The sequence below is a fragment of the Myotis nattereri genome (genome assembly GCF_964212035.1).
Source record: "Myotis nattereri genome assembly, chromosome: 2".
NCBI lineage: Eukaryota > Metazoa > Chordata > Mammalia > Chiroptera > Vespertilionidae > Myotis > Myotis nattereri.
Window position 1 is genome coordinate 37,557,562 of NC_138076.1, and position 24,810 is coordinate 37,582,371.

At 40.6% G+C, this 24,810-nt stretch overlaps 2 protein-coding genes across 2 annotated transcripts in view; one reads left to right on the top strand and one right to left on the bottom strand.

The window, feature by feature from the left end:
* Positions 1-9,929, bottom strand: part of BIVM (basic, immunoglobulin-like variable motif containing) — a 34,595-nt gene extending 24,666 nt beyond the window's left edge. The window contains exons 1-2 of the mRNA XM_081082487.1: positions 9,505-9,929; positions 515-1,111 (exon numbers count right to left, since the gene is read on the bottom strand). Coding sequence (XP_080938613.1) covers positions 515-992 — 478 coding nt within the window. The 5' untranslated portion in view covers positions 993-1,111; positions 9,505-9,929. The remainder of the gene's footprint in view (positions 1-514; positions 1,112-9,504) is intronic.
* Positions 9,930-9,941: 12 nt separating this feature from the next.
* POGLUT2 (protein O-glucosyltransferase 2) lies at positions 9,942-22,722 on the top strand. Its single transcript, XM_081082488.1, has 10 exons — positions 9,942-10,537; positions 12,154-12,359; positions 13,671-13,876; positions 14,050-14,127; positions 14,657-14,829; positions 14,952-15,189; positions 16,948-17,157; positions 18,772-18,861; positions 20,373-20,480; positions 22,272-22,722. The coding sequence occupies exons 1-10, from the start codon at positions 10,356-10,358 to the stop codon at positions 22,287-22,289; spliced, it is 1,509 nt and encodes a 502-aa protein (XP_080938614.1). The 5' UTR covers positions 9,942-10,355; the 3' UTR covers positions 22,290-22,722.
* The last annotated feature ends 2,088 nt before the right edge of the window (positions 22,723-24,810 follow it).

Consider the following 24,810-nt stretch of genomic DNA (forward strand, 5'->3'; position numbering starts at 1 on the left):
CAATTGTGAAGGTTGTGCACTGCACCCTAGTGAACTCCCTAGGTGAAGGGCACCCAAACTGGACAGTGCACAACCTACTAAAGGGTACCTGGAGACCTTGTGGGGTACTCAACAAATCGTAACAAAAAAGTCTCAGTGTTATATGACAGAAAAAATCTAGATATTTAATTGGGAAAGATGAATTCGTTTCCCTGCAAAACTACAAAATAGTTGTCTGTTATTTTAACCACCTTATTAACTACTTCTGGGTCACCATGTACTTATCTGTAATACCTGTATTCTAGAGCATCCTAGATTTTTCGGAGCTCTCAAAATGCAAGTTTCCAATGGCAACATATTGATTAACCAAAAGTCCCATGGCCAAAGTTATCTTTTAACTACAATGATAGACAAGATGATTGCAATGTTCCCTATTCAGTATTTTTTTAAAAAAGGAAAACCATGTTTAATGGAAAGATTAAACAAGATAGTGTCTTATTATTTTCACATGTGAAGTTCATGTCTCCTTCCTTACCTGATTTGTGTTTCAAATTTGTGGTCACCCCATCAAATTCAGATTTATCAATTTCCCATGCGAGAGGTAGCTTGCCCAGGCTATTGGATAAGTTTTCCAAGCTATTTTCATCATTGTAGATGATTTCTGATGTACTAGCTGGGATGCCAATGTATCTTGATGAATTATTTCCAGCAGATAAAGAGGTACTATCAGGGAGGCAAGAAGTGCGGGATGGATTTGGAGTTTTATAGATTGAGGTTGCCTGGTTGAGAAAGGCGTAGTCCGAACAGATGGCATAAATTTTCTCCCGAGTATGGGTCACTGGACAGCTCCACGGATAATGGCCATCTCCTTTGGCAGCCAAGGGTGCTCCCGTGGCACGTGTGCAGAAGGACTGTACAGCGTCTTGTAGGTTCTCTTCAGGAGACTTTCTCTCAGATGTGTGCTCATGATTTCCAGAATCATTTGCCCTTTCTGATTCTGCATCGTTAGGCATTGAATGCAACTGTAAAAGTTCTTTAAGGAGGAGGAAGTTGCAACTCTTTTTGTTTCTTGAAAAACTGTGACAACTGTTTACAGCATTCTACAGAAACTGGAGAGCTGCAAAATGGGCTCCTAAGAAAAGAGAGAGGAGAAAGAGAGATCAACAATCCACCAGACACTGCAAAGAGCCCTAAAAAATGTACCAAATGTACTATGCCTTAAGTCAATAAGTATTTATTTTGCAACTACTATATGCCTAGAGTAATGATCATTAACCATCTGTCCTATTAAAATTATTTTGAAATAATGCATTCGAATAAAAAAGACAAACAGGGCAACATATATGACTCATTTCTCCAAAGATGAAATAGAAATGGCCAATAAACACATGAAAATTAAGAACAATCATTAAGCACAGAAATGCAAATCAAAACCATAATGCGGTACCACCTAACACCCACCAGTATGACAATAATAAAACAGTTAATAATAAGGATTGTCAAGGATGTGGAGAAATTGGAACCCTCATACACTGCTAATGGAAGTGCAAAATGGTCCAGTCACTTTGGAAAACAGTTCCTGAAACATTTACATAGAGTTACCATGTGATCCAGCAATTTCACTCCTATATATCCAAGAAAAGTGAGAACATGTCTACACAAATGTTCACAGCAGCATTATTCATAATAGACAAAAAATGGAAACAATTCAAACATCCATCAATTAATGAATGAATAAAAAAATGTGGTATCATCCATACTATGGAATATTATTAGGCAATAAAACTAAATAAAGTACTGAACTATGCTACAACATGAACCTTGAAAGCGTTATGCTAAGTAAATAAAGCCAGTCACAAAGGATCAGATAGTGTATGATTCTTGATAGGAATTGCTTTGATTCTATAGATTGCTTTGGGTAGTTTGGACATTTTAATAATGTAATTCTTCTTATCCATGAACATGGTATACCAGGTATACTTCCACTTATTTCTATCTTCTTCAGTTTCTTTCTCTAGTGTCTTATAATTTTTATGCAATTGTAAATGGGATTGTTTTCTTTGTTTCCCTTTCTCATAGTTCACTATTGGTGTATAAAAATGCAACTGATTTCTGGATAATTATGTTATATCCTGCTACTTTACTAAATTCATTATCAGTTCTAGTAGTTTTTTGGTGGAATCTTTAGGGTGCTCTATACACAGTATCATGTCATCTACAAAGGAGTTTTACTTTTTCCTTTCAAATTTGAATACCCTTCATATCTTCTTTTTGTCCGATTGCTCTGGCTATGACTTCCAGTCCCATGTTGAATAAGAGTGGTGAAAGTGGACATCCCTGTCTTGTTCCTGATCTTAAGGAAAACACTTGTAGTTTTTTTCCCATTGACTATGATGTTGGCTGTGGGTTTGCCATATATGGCCTTTATTACGTTCAGATATGTTACTTCTATTTCCACTTTGCTGAGAGGTTTTATCATAAACTAGAAGCTCGGTGCACAAATTCGTGCATGGGTGTGGTCCAGCCGGCCCGCCCTGATGGGGGCCCATCAAGCGGGGTCAGCTTTGGGATTCTGGAAGGTTTAGCTTTCTCCCAGCTGGATCTAATTATATTTTAAGGATGGCCAAAAGAAAACCCACAACAGAACTGTTTTGCATTTCACGTGCCATGAGATGAAGTTGTTTATGTGCTGTTTGCAAACATATATCAAGATAAATGATGGCCCTTTAATGATTTTTGCGTTCTTCCCGGGGATTCTGCCCTCAGTTTCCCAATATGATCTTCATGTCTGTTTCTTTAAAAGTTTTTGTTTTTGAATGTGCCTACCCCTTGTTGTTGCTCCTGGCAGCCTGTGGGTCCTCTTCGCTGCCCCTTTTAAAGAGAGATTGAAAGCTCATCTAATCTGCGAGGCACTGCAATTTCACAAAATCCCCACCCAGCCTCTCTACAGTCCTCAGCAAAGGGCTGCAGCCTGTGGAGGGAGAATCCACACCTTGGCTGCAGTATTAGCAGAGCCCTCTGGAGACTCTGGTCGGGGACAGGAGGGACTGATAATTATTTTCTTGTGTTTTCACTAAATGTACATGCACCAGGAGCCAGGCAGTGATTTAGGGGTGTTGGGAGCCGATTGGGCCAGGCGGGCCGAGGATGTGTGAGGGGCCAATCAGGCTGGTTGGCTGCCACAGTGCGAGTCATAGCCACCAGTTGTTCTGGTCATTGTGCCAGAATGGTCACTGGGCTTTTATATATATATAGATGGGTGATGGATTTTATCAAATTCTTTTTCTGCACCTATTGATATGATCATGTAATTTTTATCCTTCATTTTGTTTGTGTGGTACATCACATTTACGATTGATGGATAGTGTACCAAACTTGCATCCCCAGAATAAATTCCACTTGATCATGGTGCATGATCTTTCTTAATGTATTGCTGGATCTGGTTTGCTAATGTTTTGTTGAGGATTTTAACATCTATGTTCATCAGAGATATTGGCCTATAATATTCTTTCTTGTGATGTCTTTATATGGCTTTAGAATCAGGATAATGCTGACCTCATAAATAGCTTGGGAGTCTTCCCTCCTCTGAAATAATTTGGAATAGTCTGAGAAGGATAGGTGTTAGTTCATCTTTGAAGGTTTGGTAAAATTTACCTGTGAAGCAATCTGGTACAGGATTTTGGTTTGTTGGTAGTTTTTACATTACTGCTTTTATTTCATTAATTTTAAACTGTCTATTCAGATTTTCTGATTCTTCCTGATTTAATTTTGAAAGATTGTATGTTTCTAAGAATTTATTCATTTTGTCCAGATTGGTCCAGTTTGTTCGGATACAGTTACTCATTATATTTTCTTACAATCCTTTGTATTTCTGTGGTATCAGTTGTTCCTTCTCCTCTTTCTGATTTTATTTATTTGGGTCCTTTCTCACTTTTTCATGACGAGTCTGGTTAAAGGTTTGTCAATCTTGTTTATCTTTTCAAAAAAGTCAACTCTAGGTTTCATTGATTTTTTGGGGTAGTTTTTTAAGACTATTTTGTTTATTTCTGCTGATTTTTATTATGTCCTTTCTTATACTTGCTTTAGATTTTGTTTGTTGTTCTTTTTGCAGCTCCTTTAAGTGTAATGTTAATTATTTGAGATTTTTCTTGTGTGTTTTTTTAAATATATTTATTGGTTTTTTACAGAGAGGAAGGGAGAGGGATAGAGAGTTAGAAACATCGATGAGAGAGAAACATCGATCAGCTGCCTCCCACACACCCCCTAGTGAGGATGTGCCCACAACCAAGGTACATGCCCTTGACCGGAATCGAACCTGGGACCCTTCAGTCCGCAGGCCGACACTCTATCCACTGAGCCAAACCAGCCAGGGCAGATTTTTCTTGTTTTTTTTTCATAGGCCTCTAAAGCTAGGAATTTCCCTTAGGACTACTTTTGCTGTGTCCTGTATAATTTGGATCGTCATGCTGTCATTTTCATTTGTTTCAAGGTATCTTTTGATTTCCTCCTTGATCTCATTGGTAACCCATTCATTGTTTACTAACATGCTATTTAGCTTCCAGGTCTTTGTGTGTTTTTCAGTTGTTTTTCTTGTGATTGACTTCTAGCATCATTGTGTTTGGAGAAGATGTTTGATATGATTTAAATCTTCTTTAATTTATTGAGACTTGTTTTGTGGCCTAATATGGCCTATCCTAGAAAATGTTTCATGTGCACATGAAAATAATGTGTATTTTGTTGCTTTCGGATATCTAAAGATTAAATCTAGCTGATCTAGTGTGTCATTTAAGGCTGCTGTTTCCTTGTTGATTTTCTGTCTGGAAGATTTATCCATTGATGTCAATAGAGTGTTAATACTATGACTGTACTACTCTCCCTCTGTCCATCAAGATTTGCTTTATATATTTAGGTGCTCCTATGCTGGGTCCATAATGTTTACAAAGTTATACCCTCCTGTAGCATTGCTCCCTTTAGTATCAGTATGTGGTGTCCTTCTTTGTCTTCTACTATAGCCTTTGTTTTAAAGTTTATTTTGTCTGATATAAGTATTGCTAACCCAGCTTTTTCCCCTCTTTCCATTTTCATGAAATATCTTTGCCCATCCCTTTCCTTTAGTCTCTCTGTATTTTTCATTCTGAGGTGGGTCTCTTGTAGAAAGCATATATATAGGTCTTGTTTTCTTATCCATTCAGCTACCTTGTGTTTTTTTATTGGAGCATTTAAGCCATTTACATTTAAACTGATCATTGATAGGAAAGTATTTAATGCTATTTTATTCTTTGTTCCTCTGTTTCTCCTTTTTTTCTCCTCCTTCTCCTCCTCCTCCTTCTTCTTCAAATAGGAAGACCTGGGTGAATAAAACCATTACAGGTGGTGTAGGAGGCAATCAAATGCAGGTGCCAGAGCAGAGCACTTTGCAGGGCTTTAGTGATGGAGCAGCATTTTAAATTCAACCCACTCTGGGTGGCCATTTTGACATTTACCTGTTAATATCTCGGCCCGTTTGCTTACTTAAAAAATTAGAAATGACAATAACTTTCACCAATTACAGGAAAATGATTATATAAAATCCATCATCAAAATACTGAATGACAAAACCTATGACTAACACGATAAGAAATAACAGATGATTCCCCTGAGTCTGCGAGGAGAAATTACTGAAGGTACTGAATGTCCTTCGTGCAATTTAAGGAAACAGACTTCCATACCAGGAGGACTCCACATATCCTAGAAAAGATTCCATTTTCTTTATTTTTAAGGAATGTTTAAATGCCCTCTATTCAAACCTTCATGTGATTTGTCCAGAGTTTATAGTTATTTTGCAGGAGGTTCTGTTTGGCAGGAGCTTCACCAACAAAGATGGAATCTCTGATGGTTTTGAAACATTCTTTGTTTGTTTGTTTGTTTGTTTGTTTTTATAGCCAAGAAATCCTAGGAGTAGGTATAGTGGATCCCTAAATAGGAATCTGTTATGCTTTCTCCTTCTTCCTCATGTCCTGGCATGATGGTGACAGTGGAGGAAGATGCAAGAGAAGCCGAGTACCTGAGTGTGTGCAGACCAAACTCTGCTTTTCTGATTTTTAGCAGATGTCTTAAAGGAACATTTTTCTACTGTTTATCTGTTATCCTCTCGCCTTTCTCTAAAACCCATAGTATGGATAGAGGTCATTATTTGTAGCATTGGGGTTGTTTGGGTGGGTTGTAGTAGAATGAGGCAAGAATATGGTCATGGTTAAGGGCAATTAGCAAAGGGTATAGAAGTTAGTCTGGTGGGAAGACAGAAATATTCCTGGTGCTGCCTTTGTTATCTCTTCATTTCAAGCTTAGCTTCCACTTTGCCAGAGCTTTCTTTCTCAGACTGAATGGAATTTTACCTGCGGGACCAGTTCCCTGTGTAGCAGTGTGGGGATTTTATGAAAGTTGCTGATTTGGAACCGTATATAGGAGAATGTTCTGATCAAAAACATATGCAAAGGGAAATTACTGCATTTGCACAGAAAAGGGGCTGAGCTTCTGGAAGCTAAAAATAAGAAAGAACATAACAATTGATTAATAAAGCATTTAACAGTCTGAATCCATTGTTATGGGTTTGTGTTTTGGATTTGATTGTTTTTAAATAGTGGTCAGTGATCAAAATGATGCCTTTGGTTATACTTTTACCAAAATAAAATAAAATAAAATAAAATAAAATAAAATAAAAGATTATCACCATAAAAGCATATTTTATATTGTCAAAAAAGGCCAAGAGTAAATGTAAAGCAGTTTGCAAACTTTCTTATTAAACCACTGTTTATGGAAATTTCTTTGAAAACCTGTAATATTTATAAATTTTACCACATAAGTAAAACAAATTACAGAAAAATATTACAAAATACCAACAGATATTACAGAGTAAGTAAAAATTATCCAAATCCCACAACCCAAACACTGCTATAATATTACTTTCTTTCCTTATCTGTCTGCTCCTGCCTTTCCCCTTCACTTCAGTGAGATCTCCAAGAGACCAAGGGTGCTAGTATTATTGTGTCCTCGGGCTTTCTTACAAGTGAAGTAAGCACAAATTATTACTGATAACAGACATTATAGAGGCAAATTATTGTATTCTACTGTAATTACAGCCTCAGTAGTAGTGAGGTACAGCGGTAGTTTGTCCCTCCACTCCATAGCCCACAGCTCTCGGTTTTCTCAGACCTTGTGTCAGCTTTCGTAGACCATTCCCAATTCCATTCCCACTCCTAGCCCTCTCCTCCCCCTGAGCTGACATTTCAAACCTGACCTGTGCATAGATACTAGAAAGAAAAGCATGCATCATAGAACTCCTCTGCCTAAAACCCTCTGCTGTTAGAAAGGAAAGCCCACTCCTAATCTAGACCCGCCTCATCCTCCCTCGTCCCCTTCCTCTCTCTGCACTCCCTCCACACTGACCATATTTCCAGTCTCTGAATGTTGTTTACTCCCACTCACCCTCTTTATATAATTACTTTCCATTTATCCTTCAGATATCCTTCAAATGTCACTTTCAGGGGCAGGGTAGATGCTTTCATTGCTCATCAAAATAGTCCCTGTCACCCTGTATATGCTATATGCTCAGGCACCTTTCTTTCACAGGTTTTAACCAGGTGCGACATTACTTTTATACATGTGTGTGCTTATATGATGAATGTTTGCCTCTTGTAAGTCTGGTTTTCCTGACTATTGAATTCCCAAGTCCAGCATTTATAGAAGTATCTTCTCCAAATACTTATTCTTAAATGCCTACCTCATGTCAGGCATTATTGCAAACCCAGGCTTAAGAGCCCAGATTCCAGGAGGGCTCACCAGGAGTGGCCTTAGTAATTAAGAACTGGAGTTTTAGCTAACGGGCCTCTTCTTCTTCTCCCTACTTCTCACATGTGAAATTGAAGTTCCCTGATCTAAGCGAGACGATGCTATATTAAGATTTACTAATGACTGCAGTATGTAATGATTTAAATCAAGTTATGATTTATTCATAAGATCATGGCACAAGCAACAAAAGTTACTGTTTAACTGTATGCAAACAAAATGTTATCATAAAATGGCCAGCCATAAATGCACCACTAAAATAACGATTTGAACTGTTTTGCAAACTAAACGTTCCATTTCTAAGAATACTCACTGCCTAGGTTGCATTCTTTTCCAGTTATATTTTAAATCAGTATTTTAAGGATCAAGTTTGCTTAGAGAACTTAACATCTTAAGTCTTCAGAAAAGCTTCCCACATATGACAACTATAATGATCTATATTCTCTAAGGAAGGCCACTGAGACACAGGCATAGGTAAATGCCTTACAAAGGGTGGAATGCTGGAGGGCCCGACCAGACACACACACACACACACACACACACACACGCTAAGCCCCCGTGCTTCTGGTCTCCTTCCCCCATCCCCCTGCCGCCCCCTCCCCACTCGCATCCTTCCCCACGACCCCAAACCCCTCTTCCTCCATCAGACCTGAACCACTCGCCCGACAGAGGGCCGGCCTCTGACGGATACCGGGGGTTCTCCGCGTACTGGCCAGGGTCGAGTTCAGGCTCCCCGGGAGGCGAGCGGTGTTCCGGCCGCCCTCCTCTGCAAAGCTAGCAGCGCAGTGGGGCTTGGAGGCCTCCGGGTCAGAGAAGACATTCGCGCAGCCCGATGCCCACAGCGCTGAGCGGGTTTGGGCGGACACGGCGCCGGCCAAGAGGAAAAAGCGTGGCTGCGCCCCCTGTCCGCGCCCCTCCGCCTGTCTCCCGGGCCCGCGCGCTCTGGGCCAGGCCTCCGGGGCCCTCCTCCCGCGCTGCTCCCTCGGCCGGAAGCCGGAGTTCACCGCCAGGGGGAGTCTCCTACCCGCCCCAGGACGCTCCGGGAGCTCTAGGTGCTTGGGCTGGTGGAACTCGAGCAGTTGTACCCGGGCGAAGAGATCCCCGGATTCGAGCTTTGGAATGCACGAGTTTAGATCATTACTAATGACAAACACCAAAACGAAAGCAGAAAAGGAACCCCCCGCCCAGGCCCACTTTGTCGGAGCCGCCTGCCCGTGTGGGTTATCGGGGCAGCTGGCCAGGTCAATAGCGGGAGGGAGGACGAGGAGGAGGCTCCTGGAGACCACCTCGGCCCCGCACAGGGGCGAAGGGATGGCCACCGCGCGCTCCCGACCCGGCCCTACAGAGCGTGGCTGGGAGACAGACGGGCTCCTGGCATTAGCCACCGGTATACCCGGGAGCCGCTCCAAATCAGGCTTTGTTCCCGAGAGCACACGTGGCGCTTCCCTCCATCCTGCGGCCCCGCTCGTCACTCCACTTTTCCCCAGGAGAACGAGTACCGACGCAGTGACCTCCACTTGGGCCGCTCCCGGGGTCCGGAGAGCCCACGGCCCTTGGCCGCCCCGCGGCGTTGGCGGCACCTAGAACAGGCGAACCGCGCCAGGCCCAGCCCGCGGCGCCCGGGTTCCTGGCACAAGACCCCCGCGCGCAGGGCGCACCGCCGCGGACAGCCACTTTGGTTCTGCCCATAGCCCCGGGTACCTTCAGCCTGGCCGGTGGGGTTGGGTCGCTACGGATCCCAATCACCGATTCCCGCGCGGGGCCTGCGACGCTCCTCGGGTTACTCTGGGGCTGGCGTCTCTCGTCCCATCGGGCAGCTGGGGGACAGCGCCCTGGATGGCTGTGCCCGGAGACCACTATCAGATATCAATGATATCCTGAGATATCACTGACAAACCTTCCTTTCATCGTGTTTTACACCTGACCTCTGCAGGTGCGGAGGATATGGTGACAATTCAAAGAAAAAAAATCTTAGCTGTGCCTCCAGGCCCGCGTGCCCTTCTATTGGAGATGTAGTATTTATCTGTTCCCTGGAAGCCCTAATCGCAAAACAAATAAATGAGTGAGAGATGGGAAAACCTGGCAGGATTTCCGCTGGTCCCATCGCGAACTACACGTCCCAGGAAGCCACGGCGCCGGGACGCGAGTCCATCCACCATCCACTTAGAGAAAGCCTTACTCAGCGGCCCGACGAGCGCGGCCAATCCCCTCGCCGGGCACCTTGGACTGGAACCTGAGACGGATTCGCCCCCAATGATGCTCCAGTTGCAGGAGCAAAGCAAGTTTATCATTGTCCCGAGAAAGAGGAGCAGTGCGGTTCTTGCCCGTTTCAGCAGAACGACTGTCCTTCAGCTGCACAAGCCCGCGCTCCGGTTGTGATTTTCCTGGGGAACGTGGAGACCCGCGCGCCTTGCCCTGCACAGCAAGCCACACCTCTTGGAGCCGTTTTTGCTGCTGCGATCGGCCAAAGTGCCCTTACCCAAACCACAGCTCGTTCTGTCCGTCTTCGATACCTCATTTATTCGTGGATTATTTGATAGTCCGTCTCGTAAATGTTTAGCATTTTGCTGCTTTACTACTTCTTTCTGGGGACAGTTCCAGCATTTGCTGAGACCGGCGGAGAGAGGCGACTGAGCCCAGAGAAGAGTGAAGTATGGGGACCAGGACTAAAAGCAGCTGTTGTTCTTCCTGCGCGCTATTTCTATATCCAGGCGGTGGATGCATCCGGAAATAAGTAAGTTGAGAAACAGCTGCCTAACTATTTTTGGAATGCAGATAAAGCTTGCTGCTACTTCTTTCCCGTTTTATCCGCCCACGAACTCCTTTCTCCACAGCAGTTTAAATTTCAGGATATTTGGGTGCTATCCACATCTGGTTGTAACTGTCTTTCTCCGTTCCGACCAACCTTTCTCAGAGCTTTCGAAATAATTCCGAATGAGCTCTTCTCCTAGCTATTTTCACAGGGATTCCCACGTAACTGGAGAGACAGCTACTTTTGCATAACCTGTAATAAGGAATTTGGATCCAGTTGTTAGAAACTTGGTTTCATTTTTCCTTGGTGCTGCCCTCCGTTTCCAGGTGCACATCTGCCGGTTAACGTGCTTTGGAACTCAAAAAGAATAATCAAGCACTATTTGAAACCTTAGAGTTTAGAGGGAAAGTATATGTGTTCGCAACAAACGTTTGTTTCACTCCATTGAACTCGACAATTGAAATTATACTCAAAACTTATGTCTAGAATTCACATACTTCTGAAATGATTGTCTTTTTTTAATTGCTCACCATGTATATTTTGTAGGGAAGAAAAAAAACCTTGGGAATACGTTTTCCAAAGCAAATAAAAGATATTAAATAGTATAATTGGGAAAACTAAATATAATCTTAAGAGCAAGAGCACTCACTCAAAAAAAACCTTTCATATGGTGTCACTTAGATGATACATTACCTATTGGCTTTTGCCCATGCTGGGCATGATTTATAATTTTTGTTGTTAATCCTCAGTTGAGGATATTTTTTCCATTGATTTTTTTTTTTTTTTGAGAGAATAAAAGGGAGGGACGGGGAGAGAGATGTAAGGGAGCCCCCTGAATGCTGGAATCTGCAACCCAGGTAAGTGCCCTTGACTGGGAATTTAACCTGCAACCTTTCTGTTCATGGGTTGACTAACCACTGACAAACACTGACCTGGGCTATAATACTAATTTTTAAAAGAATCATTGAGAGAGATTTTTCAAAATATTTTTAGAGGCACTATTTGATCACAAATTTCCATATGTGATGGACATAAAATAAATAGTAGGCTGATAAGAATATTTTTATATATGAAATGCGTAAGGCCGAAACCGGTTTGGCTCAGTGGATAGAGCGTCGGCCTGCGGACTGAAGGGTCCCAGGTTCGATTCCGGTCAAGGGCATGTGCCTGGGTTGCGGGCACGTCCCCAGTAGGAGATGTGCAGGAGGCGGCTGATCGATGTTTCTCTCTCATCGATGTTTCTAACTCTCTATCTCTCTCTCCCTTCCTCTCTGTAAAAAATCAATAAAATATATTTAAAAAAAAAAAAAGAAATGCGTAAGTACATTCTATGTTTACATAGATTAGTTTTAGTAACATATTACCTTGCAATTTTCTAATGAAACTGTTTTATGTTATCTTGGCTATTGGCATCCTCTTCTTTTTAAAATCTCTGATCTATCAGATTCATTCTGATACTCAAAGTATAACAAAGAAGACAGTGTATGTTAGGGGGAGAACATGAAGGAGAAGAGTAAGATTCACAGACTGGACAGCATAATCTTTGTGCATTTTTTCCTTAAAATAATCTCTCTATATTATTCTTCTACCCATCACAGGTTCACATCTTCTCCAGGTGAAAAGATATTCCAGATTAAAATCTCGGCACCAGATGAGCAATTCACTAGAGTTGGAGTCCAGGTTTTAGACCGCAAGGATGGGTCCTTCATAGTCAGATACAGAATGTATGCAAGCTACAAGAATCTGAAGGTTGAAGTTAAATTCCAAGGTCAACATGTAGCCAAATCCCCATATATTTTAAAAGGTAATTTGGAACATAACTTTAAAACAACAATTTGAATACAATGATGCCTGTACTTTAATTTTTTAAAAAAATTTAGCATGATATTTTTTCACTGAAAGAAAAAAATAGATATTTTCTCATTGAAAGTCCTGAGGAAATGCAAGATTTGAATGGAAATTATAATTCACTAAAAAGGGAAGAACATACTAACAGAGAATTTGTTCCCTGAAGACACATATTAACAAGAATAATCAAGCTATATACAATATGGTCATAGATTACACTTATTTAATTGGAGGTATGTGACAGTAACTGATAAGCACTATTGAAATTTGACCACTTCAGGAAGAGAAAGGGCTTGAAGCAAAGGGGAGAATGGAGATAGTACCCTAACACAGTGGAAAGCAGTGTATATACAGAGACACAAATTTTTCTTGTTCCCCACCTCCAATAAAGGCAAATGTTTTAAAAATATTTCCCACATTCCACCAGGACCACATGGTACAATATAAACCTTAAAAAATATTCCATTGTTGACTACTGCCTGGGTCAGGTGGGAATCTGAAAATTATAGAAAGGATTGACAGTAAAATCTCAATTCAGATTCTGCTATATTTTGTTAGTATTATTTCTATAAAAATATAATTAATTACAATATGAATGAATTTTTTTTTCTCAGAGAGGAGAGAGAGAATCATTGATATGCTGCCTCCAGCACGCCCCCTACTGGGCACTGAGCCTGCAACTGAGCCTGAATGGGAATCAAACTATGACCTCCTGATTCATAGATGCTCAACCACTTAACCACACCAGCTGGGCTGAATGAACTGTTTTGAAGATTGCTCTTGTTTTTGTATAATTCTTAAAACAAACAAACATAGTAATGGTTTTTTGTTTACTTATATTGTTATTGATGATGATTTACTCATTGAGGAAAATACCTTAGACACTTTAAGAAACTGTTTTTATAAGAGATCATTGAAATATTAATTTTATATCACTTTTGTCTTTCATCAAAGAAGACATACTCCTTTGATATATTTTTATCAATGTTTGCTTATTTTTAAGTACACAAAACATAAAAAATAATGGACTATAATAGCCACTGTGAGCAAAAATTAGTTACTATTGGCTTTCTTTAGAACTCGTCCGAAACAGGCCTGACTGTGAAAATATCACGACCTTACTGTGAAGAGCTGTCAGAACAGAAGACAAAATACCCTTCCTAATAACCTCGGCAAAATCTGTGAAGTCATGTAATGGATATTTGTTACGTGTTTCAAATGCTGAGTGAAATTATTACTGTATAATTTGTTGCTTGTGTGTAATTAGGGCCGGTTTACCACGAGAATTGTGACTGTCCTTTGGAAGATAGTGCAGCCTGGCTACAGGAGATGAACTGCCCAGAAACCATCGCTCAGATTCAGAGAGATCTGGTGCATTTCCCTACTGTTGATCCAGAAAAGATTGCAGAAGAAATCCCAAAGAGATTTGGACAAAGGCAGAGCTTGTGTCACTATACCGTGAAGGATAACAAGGTACAATTTGTGCGTGAGGTTTGCTTGTCTGTCTTAGTGATTTTTTATTTTGACCATTTGGCTACAGCTAGCTTTACTAAAAATCATTCTGAGGGTCATTCTGATAACCTTTATCTCAGTGAAGCCTGCCAATACTTTTAGACTAATGTGATAAACATTCAATTACCTTTCAGGTTTATATCAAGACTCATGGTGAACATGTAGGTTTTAGAATTTTCATGGATGCCATACTACTTTCTTTGACTAGAAAAGTAAGTATTTCTTTTATATAAAATATAAATTTTTTTTTCTCAATATACAGTCAGCCCTCTAATTAAGCCCAGGTTTTAAAATATAATTTTTCAAACTAAAATTAATAATTATATCAGAGGTGCCCTATATGGGCCTTATTATAATACTGTTCTGAAGTTTTATGTCTTGTGGGGTGCTTGTGTTAATTTCCTAGGGCTGCTGTACTAAACTACTCCAAACTGGGTGGCTTTAAACAACAGAAATTTATTCTTTCACAGTTCTGGAGACTAGACGTCCCAAATCAAGGTGCCAGCAGGGCTGTGCTTCCTCTGAAACCTACAGAGGAGATCCCTTCTCGGCTCTTCCTGACTTCTGGTGGTGCCCAGCAATGCTTGGCATTCCTTGGTTTGCAGCTGAATCGCTCTAGTCTCTGTCCTCACAAGCCATTGTCCCTGTATGCCCTCACCTCTTTTCACAAGGACACACATTGATCAATAGAAGGCATTATACAATGCCAGACGTGTTAGTAAGCTCTTTTCTTTGTCCTAGGTGAGGATGCCTGATGTGGAGTTTTTTGTTAATTTGGGAGATTGGCCTTTGGAAAAAAAGAAATCCAGTCCACACATTCATCCGATCTTTTCCTGGTGTGGCTCCACAGACTCCAAGGATATCGTGATGCCCACCTACGACCTGACGGACTCTGTTCTAGAAACCATGGGCCGGTGAGAGACGGGTCACACATGACCCAGAGCCTTGGTTTTTTCCCCCTTGGTGAGTTCCTTCCCAACAACCTTTGTGATGTGATGGTTTGGAGGGCAAATGTGTTGTACTTTCTGTCTTCCAGAGTAAGTCTGGATATGATGTCTGTGCAAGCTAACACGGGTCCTCCCTGGGAAAGCAAAAACTCCACAGCTGTCTGGAGAGGCCGAGACAGCCGAAAAGAGAGACTTGAGCTGGTTAAACTCAGCAGAAAACACCCAGAGCTCATAGATGCTGCCTTCACCAACTTTTTCTTCTTTAAACACGATGAAAGCCTCTATGGTCCCATTGTGAAACACATTTCCTTTTTTGATTTCTTCAAGGTATGGCCTCATCTGTGACCAATCCTTTTTTGTTTTTCCAAATACAGTTGACCCTTGAGCAACATGGGATTGAACGGCACAGACCCATGTACAGGCTGGTTTTTCTCAATATACAGTCAGCCCTCTATTTCTCCAGCTTTTGAATCCATGGATTCAGTCAACTGCAGATCAAAAACAGTATTTTTACGTGAGGGTGGGAATCTATGGATGCGGATGGCCAGCTATGTGCATTGATCTTTGTCATTTTATATAAGGAACTTGATCACCTTGGATTTTGGTATCTGTGGGGGTCCTGGAACCAATCCTCCATGGATACAAAGGGACAACTGTTTGGGGGAAATCAAAAGTTAGAAAGAAAAAAAGAAGAAGGAAAAAGAAGAAGTTATATGCATGATTTTGACAGTGCTGGAGATGGAGGGGCAGGGGGGCGGGCGGGGGGGGGGGAGTCCGTGTCCCTAAACCCCATGTTGTTCAAGGGAATACTGTATCTTCATTTCGGGGAGAGAAATTGAGGCCTATAACTTACAGGGACGGGAGAGATGAGCATTAAACTCAGTGACTCTCAGGGCATGGGACCCCAGGGACTGGTTTGGCAGCCTGGGTCTATACTCAGTACCCAACCCTGACATTAAATATGTATCAGGGAGCTTGGGGCCAGGGGAGAGCTATAATTTTTCACCCCAGTTGACCCCCAAGATAATACATTTCAGCTCAAAAATCTTTTTTATTAATAGATACATGTAAGTGGTTTTACAAATACTTCTTCCCAGAGCCACAGCTTGACAACAGACTAAAAAAGATGTAAACCAGGTGTCTCTTAATAGGCCTCTGGTGGGGAAATGACTTGAAATCCATCCAAATGGTCTGCGTGGGAATTCTGTAGCTAGAAGGTGTACTGCTCATGTTTCCCAGGCAGTGATCCTTTTTCCAGCAACTCCACTTTTCACGCAGTAGGACACTGCCCTGTTCTCTAGACCAATGAGTTGTTTTTGAAGTCCCATGTGGTGGTGAGAAAGGTGGGTAAGGCAAGTGATTAGTGAGCTCTGTCTATGCTGTATATGGTCAAGTTTGTTTTTTGTTGTTGATGGGTCACATGGCAGCAGGTAGACCTAAAGAATTCCCTAAGTTGAGTTGTCATTGTTTCCATACGCATATCATAAGAGATTTTTGAAATATGGTTAAAACCAAAGAGAGCTAATACCAGCCATCCATCCTCAGGGTATTCTGTCATGCCTTTGCTTTATTCCTAGCTATTGAATTTGCTAGAGCTAAGAACTATTGATTAGCACAATGCTATGAATATTTTTATTCAGAGATGTACTTGCCTCAGAGCTTGTTAATTTCCTTAAGACTTGTGTGTGGCCACCTAATGTTTAAAAGGTATGGTTAACATGGTATAGAATGTGCCATCAGCAGGTGCTCACATGTGATTAATTAAGTAATAGGGAAATTACAGTCACCATAAATCGATCTTTCTTTAGGTTGTAGCCTGAGGACAACAGTTATTTATTATTTTATTGGCTGCTCCAACATTAGACTTGTGGTCTGTGAAACTTAGGAGAGCATCAAAATAAGCCTTCAACTCTAGATCAGCACGTTATATAATAGCAGTTACTACATGGGGAAAGCAGTGGGCAAAATCTGGCCAGTTTATATCTGAAGACAGTGAGGCTCTTTGTGTGAAAGGGGAGGAGAATAATGATAGTAGAAAAAAAAGAAATTTAATAGAGGGTCTTACATTTTACTGCTGTTTCACAGCACAAGTATCAAATAAACGTTGATGGCACTGTCGCAGCATATCGCCTGCCATATCTTCTAGTCGGCGACAGTGTTGTGCTGAAGCAGGACTCCATCTACTATGAACACTTTTACAATGAGCTGCAGCCCTGGAGACATTACATTCCTGTTAAAAGCAACCTGAGCGATCTTTTGGAAAAACTTAACTGGGCAAAAGATCACGATGAAGAGGTAAGGTCAGTTCTCCTTTTACCCCAATATCATAGCCTCCTTTATTTATTTTTAAAATATATTTTTATTGATTTCAGAGAGGGAGAGAGAGATAGAAACATCAGTGATGAGAGAGAATCATGGATTGGCTGCCTCCTGCAAGCCCCACAATGGGGATCGAGCCCGCAACCCGGGCATGTGCCCTGACTGGAAATCGAACTGTGACCTCCTGGTTCATAGGTCAATGCTCAACCACTGAGCCATGCTGGCCGGGCTCATGGCTTCATTTTAAATGTCTGCTCAGTCGGCTCGGAATAGACCTTTACCTATAAATAGGAAGCCCCATGGGTAACCCAGTTCCATTCAGGATGAACACAGGTATTGTGGCTTGGTTTAACTGTCTAGTCTGCACATGAAACAAAAAGCTAAACCTTGGCTTTGACTATGCTTTTTCTTTTAGTCAAGTTGATCTGAGCCTCTAGCACTCCCTCACTTCTGCTAGGAACATAAGAAAGCTAGCCTGATAGAGGGAAAACTAACTGTGCTATGGATTAAAATGAGGGATTGGAGGATGTCGAGAAAAAGGAACCCTAGTACACTGCTGGTGGAAATGCAGACTGGTGCAGCCATTATGGAAAACAGTATGGAGTTTCCTCAAAAAATTAAATATGGAACTGCCATTTGACCCAGTGAACCTACTTCTAAAAATATATCCTAAGAAACCCGAAACAACAAATCATAAAGAATGTATGCACCCCTATGTTCATAGCAACACAATTTACAACAGCTAAGATCTGGAAACAGCCCAAGTGCTCATTAGTAGATGAGTGGATAAAAAAGCTGTGGTACATTTACACCATGGAATACTATGCACTGGTAGAAAAGCATAATCTCTTACCCTTTGAGACAGCATGGAGGAACCTGGAGAGTATCATGCTAAGTGAAATAAGTTAGTCAGAGAAAGACAAGTATCACATGATTTCACTCATGTATGGAATCTAATTAACAAAATAAACTGATGAATGGAGTGGATCCAGAGACATGAAAGCATAGAACAGAGTGTAGAATCTCAGAGGGAAGGAAGGGGAGTGTGGGTGGGTGGAAGGTAATCAACCAAAGACCTTGTATGCATAACCCATGGATGCAGTTAGTGGGGTGGGAAGGCCTGGGGCAGGAAGGGGGGGTTGGGTGTGGGCTGGAGGGGGTCAATGGGAGGAAAAAGAAGACATATGTAATACTTTCAACAATAAAGATTTTTTTAAATAAAATCAAGCTTAAAAAATTAGGGATTGCATGAAATAAACTTTGAAATCATTTCTGAAAAATTATAAGGCAATGCATTAAGCTTAATCCTGCATTTACTTTACAAAGTCATTATTATTTCATTTAATGTATACCCTTTCTCTCCAAGAGAGACTTAATGCTAGAAGGTTTAATATGACTTCTCAAACTCTCAAGTCTTAAAAACCTCCTTTTAATTAAAACAAACATACTCTGTTAACTGTTCCCTGTACCAGGAAGGACTAACCCCAAAGATATTTTTCCCACTTAAATGTACTCTGAAGATCAGTTTTCCTATGTCTGCATGGGGAAAAAATGTTTCATGAAAGGATTTTTTTGTTGTTGGTCCCCTAGGCAAAGAAGATAGCAAAAACAGGACAAGAATTTGCAAGAAATAATCTCATGGGTGATGACATATTCTGTTATTACTTTAAACTTTTCCAGGTCAGTATTTTCTAAGAAAATGACATCTAACTTGTAATTGATCATATTAGTAGTTAAGTGAAATAATATTGTGTGTATTACTTATATAATATATGTATATATATTAATATTTATATAAATAATATTTATAAAATCATTTCACTTAACAATGTCTGAAAGTATATTATATAAGGAGATAAATGTACCTCTGTGGGTGAAAATCAAGGACAAACATTAAATAATATTGAAAAAAGAAGAAAACCAAAGATTAGCTATTGGATAAAGCTACAACATTAAAGGAAAGGTAATAATGTTAGAATTATGTGGTATTTGGTTAGGAAATTGGCATCTGATTCTGCAAAATTACTATGCATGGATTCATATTTTCTCTTTGTACAATATTACTGCTTGCTGCCTTACCATTTCTTTGTCTACACAGTGCAAGGTATGTTTAGAACTGTTGTGCTGACTCCATGTGAGCCATGATTTCTCTGAGAAATCATTTTCACGGACCTTAGCATTTAGGTATCATAATTAAAGCATATCTGAATTTGAAAGGTTCTTTTTTTAAAAAAAGCAGTAGTAAGCAAGTAATTTGCTAACAATTATACTAGATATAAATTAAGCTTTTTTTTTTTAATATATTTTATTGATTTTTCACAGAGAGGAAGAGAGAGGGATAGAGAGTTAGAAACATCGATGAGAGAGAAACATCTATCAGTCGCCTCCTGCACATCTCCTACTGGAGATGTGCCCGCAACCGAGGTACATGCCCTTGGCCGGAATCAAACCTGGGACCTTTCAATCCGCAGGCCGACGCTCTATCCACTGAGCCAAACCGGTCAGGGCATAAATTAAGCTTTTTTAAAAAAAATCACAGAATTGCAGATATTGAGCCCCATATCTCGGGCTCTGCTACAAGACAAAGTCAGACTTTTTCTGGTCTGCACTGGCCTCTTCCCCTTTATTACTTCTAGAGGGTGGGGAAGGGATGGAGAGGGTGAAGGTGTAAACTGAAGGAGTGGGGGATTTACTATCTAAATTCCTGAAGATCTACAGGGCAGTAGTGTTCATTCACTCAACTCACATATACTAGTGCATAAGCACCTAGTCCAGAGCCTGTCACAGAAGGAGCACATAATGAATGAAGATGGTAACTGATTCTGTATAAGCCATGGTAGGTAAGACAAAAATAGTCTCTGTCCTCAAATTCTCAGTCTAAGGAAGATTATGTGCGCAGGTTTTTTTCCCGCTGCAATGCAAAGGCAGTACAAAATAAGTTAAAAATCAAGTCATATAAATAAAAGATGAATAAGAAGAGATCCCCTAGAAATAGGCAGCCAGTGTCCAAAGGACGGCTGCCTCAAAAACTCTTGTGGAATGTTTAAGGGGAGTATGGTGGACCCTGCATTTTGTCACTTGACACGTGTGAGTTTAATGGAACCATATTCTAGCAAGTTTTAGCACATCTAACTTGGTAAATATACTCTAAGCATCATGTAAGGAATGCTTTTGTGTTGTTGCTTATACAGGAATATGCCAATTTACAAGTGAGTGAGCCCCAAATCCGAGAGGGCATGAAGAGGGTAGAACCACAGACCGAGGATGACCTCTTTCCTTGCACATGCCACAGGAAAAAGGTAACCAGAACTAGCCAATGTCAGAGTAACAGCTAACTTTGATCCAAGTCTTTATGCAGTCAGGCAATAATAATTTGCGTTTCTCCTGCAGCCTCCCAGCAATTTATTCTACCAGAGAGATAGATAAAATAGATAATAACAAGGCAAAAGAAAGGGTGCTGAGATACAGTTGAGTGAGAAGATGTAGGAGCTCCCAGCAAAGTGGACGAGGTTTTTTGGTTTTTTTTAATGTGAGAATTCACATTGTATGGCATTTGAATTTAGAGATGAAAAAAATATATAACCATGATTATTCATGCAAGCAAATTATTCATGAAAAGCAATCACTGTTGGTACCATCACATACTGGTTTTGTTTATAAAAGGCAGATTCAGCCCTAGCTGGTTTGGCTCAGTGGTAGGGCGTCAGCCTAAGAATTGAAAGGTCCCAAGTTCGATTCCAGTCAAGGGCAGATGCCAGGGTTGCGGGCTCGATCCCTAGTAGGGGGCGGCATGCAGCAGGCAGCCTATCAGTGATTCTCTCTCATCATTGATGTTTCTATCTCTCTCTCCCTCTCCCTTCCTCTCTGAAATCAATAAAAAAATATTTTTTTTTTATTGTTGCTTATACAGGAAGGAAAAAAAAGGCAGATTCACATAGGCCAGGGGTGGGCAAACTTTTTGACTCGAGGGCCACAATGGGTTCTTAAACTGGACCGGAGGGCCGGAACAAAAGCATGGATGGAGTGTTTGTGTGAATATAAATTCAAAGTAAACATCATTACATAAAAGGGTATGGTCTTTTTTTTTTTTTTAGTTTTATTCATTTCAAACGGGCCGGATCCGGCCCGCGGGTCATAGTTTGCCCACGGCTGACATAGGGACTTGTCAGGCTAAAAAGGACCTCAGAGGTCATTCAGTAAATGCTTTCATTTAGTGATTAACCAAACTGATCCCAAAGAAGAAGTTAGTTCAGAATTAGCTAGCTGAATCACAGGAAAGCAAGGACCAAAAAACTAGTCTCTCATCTTCAAATTGTATGCATGTTTGTGTTTAAAGACAGTGTGGTAGGGGAGGGTTGTTTTGATTATAGTTTTTTGTTTGTTTGAAGGAATGTATATTGTATAAAATTCTGATTTATATTATAATATAATATATATTGACATTTTTAAGCAACATCATAATAATAGAGTTTTTGTTGTATTGGTTTTGTTTTGAGAACTTATTTGCTACCTAATAGCCCTTGAAAGTGGTATATCATCTACCAATGTTAACTCTTGTCAATGCTGAAAAACCATAAAATTAGTTAAAGCCAGAGACAAAACCAATTGCCAGAATTGAAAGGTACCCTCTCACAAAGTTAGTGATTTGGTGTCAGAACACTTTGTGGACTCCAAATGAAACTGGGCAGCTTCCTCTCTCCACTCCCTTTTTTATTTTTTTATATTTGTCTAAGTGTATTAAGGGCTGTCAAATGATTCTACGTATTTGTAGAAGTTAGGGGGCCTGGAATGACAGCTTTGTTTATTTCTTCTTCATTGTGTACCATACCCTGTCACTGACCATTCATAACGCAAGGCCCTTTACAGTTATACTCACCCTTAGATGTTTGGGTGCTGCATCAGTAGTCCTATGAAACTCTACCTGTGGGTGATTCCAAAAACAGTTCTAGACCCTCTAAGTCTGTATTAGTAACTTGGCTTTTTTTCCCTTCTTTCATCTTTAAGGGAAAACAATTAATAGACTAATATAAGTCTTCCAAACTCATGTATGACTTCTTGATGGCTCTAAATATTTTGCTTCTTCATTTCAGACCAAAGATGAACTCTGATATGCAGAATACCTTCCCTTCAAATAATGGTGCTCTGAAGACTCTTCTTAACTGAAAAGAAGAATGTTTTTTAAAAATATTAATTCTATGGACAATATAAAATATGCTATGTGATTGTCTGGGTCATGAAGATATATTTCTTCTTATTATGCAGTATTCCCATGACTGTCTTTTAAAGCACATTTTTAGAATTTTATAATAAAACCACTTTTAATTTAAAGGCCTGTGATATGCTAGTTATTAACTGTGTTTGGGTCAATGAAAAGAGGGGGAGTCTGGGTCCTGGACTCAGTGTGGAACATCACAGCAGCCACCAGCAACCCAGAAATGTGGTTTGCATGACAAAGCAATAAACCTCTATCTTGTTTACACTATTATTTTGGATTTAAGTTACTCACAGCCAACCTAATAAATACATCTTACAAGGCCTTTCATAATCTGGTCTCTGCCTGCATCTTTAATCAAATCCCTCATGACTTCCTAATGGTGTACTCTGTAACCCAGAAAAATAAATCCCTTACCTTCTTTCAATGGCTTCTTACCTTGCTTGTGTATGCTTTCCCCTTGGTCGGCAATGCCATGACCCTCTCTTCTTCCTCTGGCTTAGATAGCCTTCAGTGCTCATTTCGGGAATCAGCCCTCTGAATCTTCCACCTGCATTTACCATGCTACGTGGTAGTGATCTGGTTGGTTGTCTCTTTCCCTTACCAGATTGTAAGCAGCTTGACCACAGGGACCATGCTCTTCTATTTAATAAAGTACCTCCAACTAGAAAGGCTCAATAAATATTAAATAAATGACGACTGACCAATGAAAATCACTTAGAAATGTGATTAAGAGAATGAAAAAGGAACTTGAAATCCAACACTGAGCCATAATATAATATTTTACAGATTCCTTTATCTAATAGTTCCCTTCCATCCACCTTACAGTTAAATAGTCTGTGAGAAATTGTGTTGTGTCTTATGTACATAAACATAACGTGTGTCTGCAGCTTAAAAATAATTATAAAAAGCCCAGCTGGCGTGGCTCAGTGGTTGAGAATCGACTTATAAACCAGAAGGTCATGGTCAGGGCACATGCCTGGGTTGCAGGCTTGATTCCCAGTGTGGGGCTTGCAGGAGTCAGCCAATCAATGATTCTCTCTCATCACTGATGTTTCTCTCTCTCCCTCTCCTCTCCTCTCTGAAACAAATATATTTTTTTAAATAATAATTATAAGAAAACACCCATGTAACTACTAAAAAGATTCTTTTCTTGACAAACTAGTCAGACTCCTGAACGTTCTAGGTGCATAAGTGCACTTCCTTATAAAATCCAGTTTCAGCAAGAACCTTGGTTAGTCCTTTTAGCAAGAATCTTGCATCCTCTAGTGCATTTGGTCTTAAATTTACTGAAAATCATTGAATTGAACTCTTAGAGTGGATTTTATGGCATGTAAATAAACTTGTTTTTAAAAGCATAGCTAGAAAATTAGGAGTCAAGAAATGTTAAGATTTGTAATTCAGATCCTTTTTTACAGCTGCATAGTATTCCACTGTGTAAAAGTACCACAGTTGTTTAATCCACTCATTTACTGATGAGCACTTGGGCTGTTTCTAGAACTTAGCTATTGTAAGTAATGCAGGATCTCTTACCCTCTGAGACAGCATGGAGGGACCTGGAGAGTGTTATGCTAAGCCAAATAAACCAGAGAAAGACAAGTATCACATGATCTCACTTACATGTGGAATCTAATGAACAAAATAAACAGATGAACAAAAAAAGCTCCAGAAACATTGAAGCATGCAATAGACTATTTCAGAGAAAAGTTGGGGGTGGGGTGGGGCGGGGGGAGTGTGAACAGGAAGCGATTAACCAATGAACTTACATGCATATATGCACAGTCGTGGGCACACAATAGTGCAGGGAAGGCCCAGGGAGTGGAAGAGACTAGGGTAGAGGGGTTTAATGGGGTGGGGGTGGGGGGACATCTGTAATACTTTCAACAATAAAGGTAACTTTAAAAAAAAGATTTGTAATTGAGGAAAATGCTTGAGATCAATGACAAGTGGTTTTCTGGATTTTATTTCCTTACATGTTCTGTGGCAGAAAAGAGGACAATTACCAACCACACTGGGCTTGGGGAAGATTCATTCATTCAAGAAGTATTGATTTGCCCTAACCGGTTTGGCTCAGTGGGTAGAGCGTTGGGCTGCAGACTGAAAGGTGCCAGGTTCGATTCCGGTCAAGGGCATGTACCTTGGTTGCGGGCACATCCCCAGTAGGAGGTGTGCTGGAGGCAGCTGGTCGATGTTTCTGACTCTCTATCCCTCTCCCTTCCTCTCTGTAAAAAGTCAATATATTTTAAAAAAATTAGTAGGAAGCAGAAGAATAAGCGGTGAGGGGACGTTGGCGCTCACTGTGAGGCCTTTGATGACGGGCCAGGTGAGAAGCCTTCGGAAGGTTTTGAGCCCAGGCGCTGACATTTCAACCGGGTCTAGTTGGCCTCTGAGCTGATAACCTAGGGACGAGGTGGGGG

Coding starts and splice junctions, on each gene's coding strand:
- POGLUT2 (XM_081082488.1), top strand. CDS start 10,356: ATGTTTAGCATTTTGCTGCTTTACTACTTCTTTCTGGGGACAGTTCCA. Junction 12,360..13,670: donor ATCCCCATATATTTTAAAAG/GTAATTTGGAAC, acceptor GTGTGTAATTAG/GGCCGGTTTACCACGAGAAT. Junction 17,158..18,771: donor CAAAAGATCACGATGAAGAG/GTAAGGTCAGTT, acceptor TTGGTCCCCTAG/GCAAAGAAGATAGCAAAAAC.